General features: G+C 52.8%; 1 protein-coding gene across 1 annotated transcript; it reads left to right on the top strand.

Annotated features, from left to right (window-relative positions):
* Nucleotides 1–3,398: 3,398 nt before the first annotated feature.
* LOC128947291 (olfactory receptor 14C36-like) lies at nt 3,399–4,346 on the top strand. The gene has a single exon (XM_054291549.1). The coding sequence runs from the start codon at nt 3,414–3,416 to the stop codon at nt 4,344–4,346; it is 933 nt and encodes a 310-aa protein (XP_054147524.1). The 5' UTR covers nt 3,399–3,413.
* Nucleotides 4,347–9,898: the final 5,552 nt, after the last annotated feature.

Below are 9,898 nucleotides of genomic sequence, written 5' to 3'. Positions count from 1 at the left end.
TTTGCTCTTAAACAGCTCATCTTTAAACTAATGCCCCATAGGTTGACATGGCCCATAAACACATCTGTAAAAGAGCTTTGAAAAACTGGGAGGGATGTCACAATTGCAGATTTTTCTGGGCAGTTGCTATTCATGGAAATTGAGAGCCACAAGAGAATTGTTTCTTCTGGAGAAGTCTCCATAGCATGAAAGAGAGACTTCTCTCCCTAAGTGAGCTCAAGAAAGACTATTCCAGTTGGGGTAAACTGACTGAAAATTCTAGGTTTGTCTCTCTATATTGTCAGTAAGAAAGAAAAGGTTGCAGGGAGAGGAGAAGTGTTCTGAAAGTTTTGTTCTTCTTACTCTTTCTTTTAGTTGCTATTGATGAACTTTTCCTCATGCCCTCTTAAAGTTTTGAGCCTGCTTTGCTGTTCTCCTAACCTTATCACACAAGAGGAAATGAGTAAGTGTATTCTACTGAGTGCACTGGTAATTACCCAATACTGAACCCACTACAATAATTGCTGCATTCTCCAAGAAATCTCAAATTGGTGAATGAAAACCACTACTGAAATATTTCTGATGAACTGCACTAGAGCAGAGGGAAATCAAGGCAGAACCATGGTTTTTCAGGACTTGTTTGATCCTAATGAGCCACACGGTGCATTTGGAGCTGAGCCCTGGAATCTCAGGGCCTGAGAGGAGATTACACAAACCTTTCCAGGAGTCAAAGTTAGAAGAAAACCCCAAAGTGTCTCAAAGCATGGATGGGTCCCACTGAGGTCCATCCCCTACACTGGCTCCTCATGGACTCCTTGGAGGACAGAACTGGAGGCCAGGATGGCACAAAAACTTCTAAGAGATTCAGTGTGGAAAGGAAAATCCAAATACTTTAAAAACCTTGAGTACTTCAAAGTATTAATAGGCACCACTGAGTGTCAGTACAAACCTCTCCAAGGACTCGTTAAAGCAGATAATTGGGGCCATGATTGCACAAACTTCTCACAGAGTCTGTATCAAAAGGGAAACACCAAGTACCGTAAAATAACTAAAGTACCCTGAAGTTTTAATGAGCCCCACTGAGTGTTACTGACAAAGCCTCTCCAGAGACTCATTACAGCAGATAATTGGAGGCGATGATTGCACAAACCTCTCAGAGACTCCAAGGCAAAAGCCAAACCCAAAGTCCTTTGAAAAACTCTGTGAGCATTAAAGAGCCCCCAGGGCCATTGCTGAGCAAGGCTCCCCAGGGACTCCTTCCAGCAGATCCTTGAGGCCACTGGGATGTGGGCTAGGGGGGGATGCTGAAGGCAGAACAAGGGGCTGACAGTGCCCAGCCTGGCTGGGGCTGTGCCAGGAGGCCCGACGGCCTCAGGACAAGGTGTCTCCTCCCAGCCCTGGGTGGCACAGACCCTGCTGTGCCCCAGGGCACCAAGACATGGCTTCTCTTTGTCCTCACCTGTCATCACTGCCTCCAGTTCTCTGCTCTGCCTGGGGCCTGGGGACACATTCTCAGTCATGAACCTCGGTGGGACCCATTAAAAGTCCAAGAAACTTTGGAGTGGGATTCTGACTTGGGGTTCTGGAGAGGTTTCTTCAGCTGCCTCTCAGGGACTGATGTTCAGGGCCTGAGCACAAAGCCCCAGAGGCTCATTAAAGTCCCTGTGCTGTGTCTGTGCTGCTGAGCTGGGCTGGGCTCCTGGCACAGAGGTAGCTCCTGGTAACCAAGAAGAGCTTCAAAAGCACATTTCTCTTGATGAGCAGCTCTTCTGCCAGCCCAGCAGGGCTGGGGCACTGCCTGCAGCCACCCCAGGCACAGCACAGAGGCGCAAAGAGCTTCAATCAGTCAGGGCTGGGAAGGTGCTGAGAAGTGCCTGGGGCAGAATCACTTCCTTGGCACAGGAACCTCGGGCTGCAGGACAATGCAGCTGCATCTCCTGGAGTGATCTCCTGAAGCTGGAACATCCCAATGCCTACAGACTCTGTGAGTACATTCTCTGATTGTCTCTTGTGCAGAGCAGCCAGGGGTGCCCAGGGCTGTCCTGCAGAGCAGGGTCCTGCAGCCCAGGGCGCTGTGCTGGGGCAGGGACTCTGCTGCCTGCCAGGGACAGCTCTCAGCCAGCCCTGGCAGCTGCTCCCAGCACTGGGGGACAAGATGTGGGTGGGAGGAGACAACTGGTAAGGCTTGGAAGTGTTCTCCTTGTGAGGTGAGGATGCTGCATTGTTCAGGACTGCTCTCAGCATGGCATTTGACTGCAGAACATTTCCACGTAGATTATACATGGAGCGCAGGAAGGCAGGGGCTGCATAAAAGGGAAAATCCTGCTTTAATAATCTATTGCTCTGGGTTGCCAGGATGGGAAACTGGAGATATATTTTCATTTCTCAGTTCAGGTGGACAAAAAAAAGTGTTGTCTAAGATCTGGATAAACCAGGGAGTTGTGGGATCTCAGCCTCTCAGGACTGAGGTGCAGGGTGACCAAGACCACCCCTGGGGGGCTTGGGAGTCCTGGAATGTTGCCAGAAATGTCTGGTGGTTAGACTTTGATCCCACACGGGAGACGACATCAGTATGAGGATAGGAGGATTTCACCGGGGTGAATGGTGAAGGGATAAGTTAATTGGAGTGTGAGATACAGGGTTTAAGATTTCTGTACAGGGGGGTCTAAAGAAGTAAGATGGAGGAATTGGGGCGTGTCCTTCTCCTTCTTCTTCTTCTTCTTGGCCTCCATCTTCTGTGGTGATGTTGGCACTTTGGGATTGGTCCTTACCAAAAGTGCACTGGTTAATAAGGGTAGAGGGTATTGGAGAAAAATGATAAATATTATATATGTAACTCCGAGTATAAAGATAAGTGGCCGCCCCGGGGACTCTCAGTGTGTGTGCCCATGGCTGACTGCTGAGCAGAACTCTGTCAGGCCAAGAGAAAATCGTTTAGATAAGCAATTAATAAACACCGAGACCGAGAAAAGATCTGAAGTCCCTTCTCGTCCTTTGGAGCGCGGGCTGCCCAAGGCCATCCCGGGCCTTTCCAGACCATCTAAACAGCTGAAAATCCGACAGGGAGTGACATAAATCAGCACAGGGCCCATCACAGGCAGCATCAATGTCCCTTTTGCAGCCTCCTCAGGGTTGCTCTGACGTTGCCATCAGACCCTGCAGATCCAGAGCTCCCCTGGGCAGTGCCAGAGCTGGGAGGGGTCTGCGGGGCAGAGCTGAGCCCCCAGGGCTGGGCTGGGCTCTGGCAGCACTTGCAGGCCCCAGCCCTGGGCACAGGGAAGCAGCTGCTGGCAGGGACAGCTCCAGGCAGCAGAGCCCTGGGCAGGCAGAGGGGGGAAAGTGCCCCAAGCTGTGCTGGGATATTTAAAGTCCTTTCCAAACCCAGCTATTCCATGATTACTTTTTCTACAGATCCTCATGCCAAGACACAGCATATGTCCAACAGCAGCTCCATCAGGCACTTCCTCCTGCTGGCATTGGCAGACACGCAGCAGCTGCAGCTCCTGCACTTCTGCCTCTTGCTGGGCATCTCCCTGGCTGCCCTCCTGGGCAACGGCCTCATCATCAGCGCCGTAGCCTGCGGCCACCACCTGCACACACCCATGTTCTTCTTCCTGCTCAACCTGGCCCTCAGCGACCTGGGCTCCATCTGCACCACTGTCCCCAAAGCCATGCACAATTCCCTCTGGAGCACCAGGAACATCTCCTACACTGGATGTGCTGCACAGCTCTTTTTCTTTCTGTTCTTCATTTCAGCAGAATTTTCCCTCCTGACTATCATGTGCTACGACCGCTACGTGTCCATCTGCAAACCCCTGCACTACGGGACCCTCCTGGGCAGCAGAGCTTGTGCCCACATGGCAGCAGCTGCCTGGGCCAGTGCCTTTCTTTATTCACTGCTGCACACAGCCAATACATTTTCCCTGCCCCTGTGCCATGGCAATACCCTGGGCCAGTTTTTCTGTGAAATCCCCCAGATCCTCAAGCTCTCCTGCTTTAATTCCTACCTCAGGGAACTTAGGGTTATTGTGTTTTCCATCTCTTTAGCACTTGGTTGTTTTGTCTTCATTGTTTTCTCCTATGTGCAGATCTTCAGGGCTGTGCTGAGGATCCCCTCTGAGCAGGGACGGCACAAAGCCTTTTCCACCAGCCTCCCTCACCTGGGAGTCGTCTCTCTGTTCATAAGCACTGCTGTGTTTTACTACCTGAAGCCCCGTTCTGTGTCCTCCCCATTCCTGGATCTGGCACTATCTGTTCTGTACTCAGTGGTGCCTCCAGTCCTGAACCCCCTCATCTACAGCCTCAGGAACCAGCAGCTCAAGGCTGCAGTGTGGAGACTGATGACAGGATGGTTTCAGGAACATTAAACTATTGAAGTGAAGGGAGATGACCATCCGATTGATGAGCATCGACTCCGATTTATTGATCAAATCAGCCACCTTTTATAACAATGTTAATTGACTTCATGCATATTGCAAAATTCAAGCTCACGATAGGCTACAGAGAAAACTCCAACCCTCCTTTTGTTTACAATACCTGTGGTTTGTTTATTGAAACCAGGATCAGTGTTCTCACCGTGATATGAAAAGTTCTCAAAACCTTCATATCTGTTCCCAGAGCAGCTATCTGTTCCCAGAGCAGCCAAGGACAGAATGTTTGCCTGTTATGAGAAGACTGTCTGAGAATCTTATTGTTTATAAAAATGTGCTTGAAAACCTAATTATTTACAGAATCAAGCCTGGGAAATGCTGCTTTACAGCTACCTTTTACTTTTCCATCAGCTGTATACCTTCATGGCCTCTTTCTTTAAGCCATGCTTGAACCAGGCTCTCCACATTAAACTGCTGGCCAATTTCTGCAAATCACTTGTAATAAAAGTCATCTTTGATACTTCTTGTTTGTTTGGTTGTGGTTTATCTTTCTTTTTTTGTTTTAATTTAAAAATATTTACACAATGAAAATCCATTGTTTGTGTCATTTCTCATTTTCTTTCTCTCCACCTTCCCTGTCACCACAGACTGTGTCAATGAGGGGCTGCACTCTTGGTGTATGTGAAGGAACTAAAGGATCTTGCAGCAAAGTTTTCACCAGAGATGCCCTTCTGTTCTCTTCTCTGGAGCTGCAGCAGCAATGTCTGTGTGCAGAGCTGGGGGCAGATCAGGGCTGGCCCAGCAGCTGTGCCCAGCAGCAGCAGCACTTGGTGTTGCCAGTGCTGCTGCCATGGCCCTGCCCCACTGCCCTGGTGGCCCTGGTGTTGCTGCAGGGCCTGAGTGCTCCCAGGGCTGGACACAGCCCTGGGGGTGGCAGTGCCGGGGCTGCAGCAGGGACAGGCCATGGGCTCTGCTGGGGCAGCGCTGACGCCTCAGGCCAGGCCCTGGGGGCTCCAGGCTCCTTGCCCAGGCTCTCTCAAGAACACACCCAGGCCAATGCTCAGCACGAAAAGCCCTGTGAGCAGCCCCAGGCTGGCCGTGGGCAGGCTGGGCACAAACAGCATGGCTGGGGCTCTGCAAGGGCCCTGGGGGAGACAGAAAGGAGCAGCAGAGCAGGAGCTGATCCATCCCCAGTGCGCTGCACAGCCCAGGGCAGCGTCCCAGAGCATCCTCATGGAGCTGCCCACAACATCCCCCCTCTGCAGCCCTGGCCTCTCCCCCAGCTCACACAGGTGCCCCATCCTTGCAGGCACAGACACGGCAGCACTGGCTCAGCAGCCCCTGTTTGCATTGCACACAGCAGGGGGAGCACCCCCATGCTGTTGGTGTGGGGACATGAACCTGAGGGAGCACAAATGCCATCAGCCCCTGGGGCCAGCAAGGGCTGGGGGACACCAGGGAAACCACTGAGCTTTGTCCTGGCCTCTGCAGTCAGCCAGAAACTTTGTTCCCATCAGCTGGGAGTTTCCTGTCCCACTGCAGACAATGTTGCGCAGAGCCAGGGCTGCCTGGCAGCCACCCCCAAACTGCCCTGAGCATTTCCTTTGCTTCACCTTTGCTTTCTTTACTCTTTCCCCGATATAAATTTCTTGCTCTTGCCCATCCCTGTTCCTTCCCCTGCAAACATCCCATCCTTCTTTGCCCTTTCCTGTCTGGCCCCACTCCCCATTGCAGTTCCTGACTTGGCCCCATGGGAACGTCCCTTGGGGAGCAGGATCATCCTACAACTGCTGCAGGAATTGTCTGCAGGCTCCTGCAGTGCCTCGTGCTGCTCCCATGCCAGAGGCACCCCAGGCCAGGGGGACACATCTGGGCTGCTGTGTCTGGCTCTGGAGCTGCCTGTTCTGGGCAATGAGGAGGAGCTGCAGAGGCTCTGCAGGACTGACAGGCTGGGCTTTGGGGCTGTGAGGAGAAGCTGAGGGACTTGGGCTGCTGCAGCTTCTGAAGAGGAGGCCCAGGGCTCATCCTGTGACTGCTCCAAGGGTTTGAGAGAATCCCAGAATCAGCAGGGTTGGAAAAGACCTTGGAGATAATCAAGTCCAATCTGTGCCCTGACACTGCCTGGTCTCCCCTGAGCCTCCTCTTCTCCAGGATAAACAGCCCCAGCTCGCTCAGCCACTCCTCACAGGACTTGTGCTCCAGACCCCTCAGCAGCCTTGTTGCCCTTCTCTGGACACGCTCCAGCCCCTCCATGTCCTTCCTAAACTGAGGGGCCCAGAACTGCACACAGAACTTGAGGTGCTTCCCAACAAGTGCTGAGCACAGGGGAAGAATCACTGCCCTGCTCCTGCTGGACACATCATTCCTGAGGGAAATGGTAGGGAGGGGGTAGGGACAAAGTGTTATTGATTGGCAGCCATGAAGGGTCTTGATTTTCATGTGTATTCAGACTGCATTAGGAGGGTCTGGGAGTCAATATCAATTGGACATTGCTGATATCAATCTATAAATAGGAAAAGAAAAGAGGACAAAACAGTTCTCACTGCATTGTTCTCAATATAGTATATTCACTTTGAATATACTTCTTAAATGTGTATAATTACCACGGTCAAATTGAATATTTATATAATTCCCTGGGGTTCTTCTTGTTCAGGTGTTTTGGAACAAATATTTATGAGCCTTTTACACTGAATTCCTGAACTGAAGTGGTCAAGAAAGAAGAGGCCTCTGGAGAAGCAAAGTTCTCCCGCAACCTCCAAGTGGCTAAGGATCCATCCCCATCAGAGCAGCAATGAACAGAAATGGGCACAACTTTGTGGCTGCCCCAGCTCTGGGATGGGCCCTACCCTGGGCCTGGAGCAGGAGCAGCTCTTGAGGGCCCCAAGGCCGGGGCTCTTGTGCTGCCCTGGGCAGATGGGATGGCAGCAGGGGCTGCAGAGCTCTCAGCACCTCAGGCAGCGGAGAGCAGGGCAGCCAGGGAGCCTCCTTTGGCCTTGGCCAAGCACCTTCCCCCATGGCTGGGGCTGAGTCCTGTGGCAGCTGCAGCTGCTGCTGTGCCCTTGCCAGGGGCTGAGGCCGTGGGGCAGTGCCCAGAGCAGCCTGGCCTGAGCAGAGCTGTGGGGCCAGAGCCGGCTGGGCTGGGCTGGGGAGAGGCCCTTGGTGCTGCCCAGAGCTCAGAGCAGCTGGCAGAGCTTGCAGGGAGCTGGGCTGGGCTCAGAGAGCCTGGCCCAGAAACCATCAGTGTCCATCTCAGCCTGGCTGAGTGTGCAGGGGCAGGAATCAGGCCAGGCCTTGTGGGGCAGGGCCAGCGCCTGTGCAAGGCATTGCAAACAGGCAAGTGGCCCAGAGAGGAGGCTGCTCTGTGCCCTTGGGGGCATGGACAGAGCAGGGAGGGGGCCCAGGATATTTGTCAGCACCAGCCTCTGTGCCCTTGCCTAGGCAGCCCTGACTGCTGAGCCCAGCTTTGGCCTGGGCTGAGTTTGGCTGTGGCCCAGCTCCATCCTCCTGCAGGGCTCAGGGCCTGTTCCCAGCCATGGCCAGCCCTGGCTGCCTCTCTGCTGGCCCAGAGGGTGGCAGAGCCCGGGGCAGGGCTGTCTGTGCATCCCCACAGGTGCCACGGGCTCTGTAGGAGCTGGCAGAGACTGCCCAGCAGGGAGGCCATGGGGCACAGAGCCCCAAGGCTGCTGTGGGCACCACGGCACAAGGGCCGTTCCCAGCCGCAATGCTCCTGGCCTGGGCTTGGCCTGCACAGGGGCTGGGCCACCATGGCTGGGCAAGCAAAGGACCACAAAGGGGCCACGCAGCCACTTCCGGGGCTGACAGCAAGGCCAGGCTCACACAAGCAATTGCTGAGCGAGGCCTGTGCTGGCCAGGCCTGACTGTGCCAAAGGCAGAGCTCAGCTGCCCTTGGGGGCTGCAGCAACACTCCAGAGCCCAAAGAGCCTCCATGGCTGTGCTGGAGACCAAGGCTGCAGGAGGGAATTGCAGGGCTGCTGTGGGATGGGGAGTGCATTGAATTCCAGCACACACCTTAGTTCCCAGGGGTTTCTTGGCTGAAAAGAAATGAACATCCCTCTGTTTCTCGGGCAGCTCCTTCTCCAAAGAAAGCAGGTGGAAGTTGGAGCCAAGGAGCTGAAAGCTGCAGGTGCAGCCTGGCCTGGAGGGAGCTCAGATTTGTACAAGGCTACTCTGTGTGCCAGGGCTTGGATGGGGGAAATGGTGGGGTGGGGGTAGAGACAGAGTCTAATTGATTGTCAGCCATCAAGGGTCTTGATTTTCATATCTATTCCAACTGCATAAGGAGGTACTTGGATTCAGTGTCAGCTGGAGATTGCATGTATATGTAAATGGACAGGGGAAAAAAACCCTCAATTTGACCTAAGAAATCTTTTCTCACTGTCTTTTTAAATAGAATCTATTCAACTTGAATACACTACTGGAATTTGTCTAATTAACCACAAAATATTTAAAAATTAAAATTAAATTGTTCTCAGAGGCTTGGCTTTTTAAGGTGTTCTCAATGTTAATGAGCCCTGAGACAGTGTATTCCTGCACTGAAGAGCTGAAGGCTGAACAAGCCTCTGGAGCAGGACAATTCAGCAGCAGCCTCCAAGGTGCAGAGGATGTCAGCAGCCCCCACTGAGGCCACCCCTGCCCAGAGACCGTGGGGGAATGGGCAGACAAGGAGAGCGTCCCTGGGGCTGGAGCAGCACAACTCAGAGGCAGCAGGGGCTCCAGCTGGGAAATGGAGTGTGGAATGTGGCTGGGAAAGCCCTGCCTGGGCTGTGCCAAGCAGGGCACACAAGCCCTGACTCCCATCCCCCAAACAACTCTCTAAAAGAGATATTTAAAAGGAATTACAATTCTTTCCATACTCTGAGTTGAACTCACTGGAGCAATACCAACAAAAGATTCTCAGGAGCTCAAAACAACAAAACAGCTTTTACTGGTAACTTTAGAAAATCAGAGAAACTTTGGCAAAAGGTTTAATATGACATTCAATCAACACAACACAATTCTCAAAGCATTAACTTGGCCCCTTCACCTTTACAAATTCTAAGCCTGTTCAATTTTAAGTTACTCAAAATTGGCAAGAAGAGGGAGTTAGAAGAAGGAAAAGAAAACACAGAAAGAGAGAAAGAAATAAAACAAAATACAGGGGAGCACACAAACAGCTACCAACTCCTGGATTCCAGAACGTTTCAGATGGAAATTCCAAGAGGAGGTAGGGTCAAGATGTGTGCTTGCCATGTGGTCAGCCTCAAATACCCCTTGGTCATCCTGGGCCCTTCCCCCAGGTGGGACTTGGGGTCATTTGGTCCCTCAGGAGCTGGGCTGGGGCTGCAGAGGTGGCTGTGGAGCATTGCCTGTGCTGTGCCAGGGACTGGCAGACACTGCTGGGCTGGGATAGAGGCTCTGGGGGTACTGGGGTCACAGGGCAGGGCAGGGCTGGGGTTCCAGGGCAGGGCAAGGCTGGACCTGCCCCTTCCTCCTCCACACACAAAATGTTTCGAGCCAACAGTCTCCTCCAGTCTTTCACTACAGGAAAT

This window comes from Melozone crissalis, unplaced genomic scaffold (assembly GCF_028551555.1).
Source record: "Melozone crissalis strain CALT ecotype California unplaced genomic scaffold, PUWL_Pcris_2 ptg000093l_1, whole genome shotgun sequence".
Classification (NCBI taxonomy): domain Eukaryota; kingdom Metazoa; phylum Chordata; class Aves; order Passeriformes; family Passerellidae; genus Melozone; species Melozone crissalis.
The sequence above is the reverse complement of the archived record's forward strand: the minus strand, read 5'-3'. Positions and strand labels throughout refer to the sequence as shown.

Bases quoted from the DNA above. Each gene is read 5' to 3' on its own strand.
- LOC128947291 (XM_054291549.1), top strand. From the start codon at position 3,414: ATGTCCAACAGCAGCTCCATCAGGCACTTCCTCCTGCTGGCATTGGCA.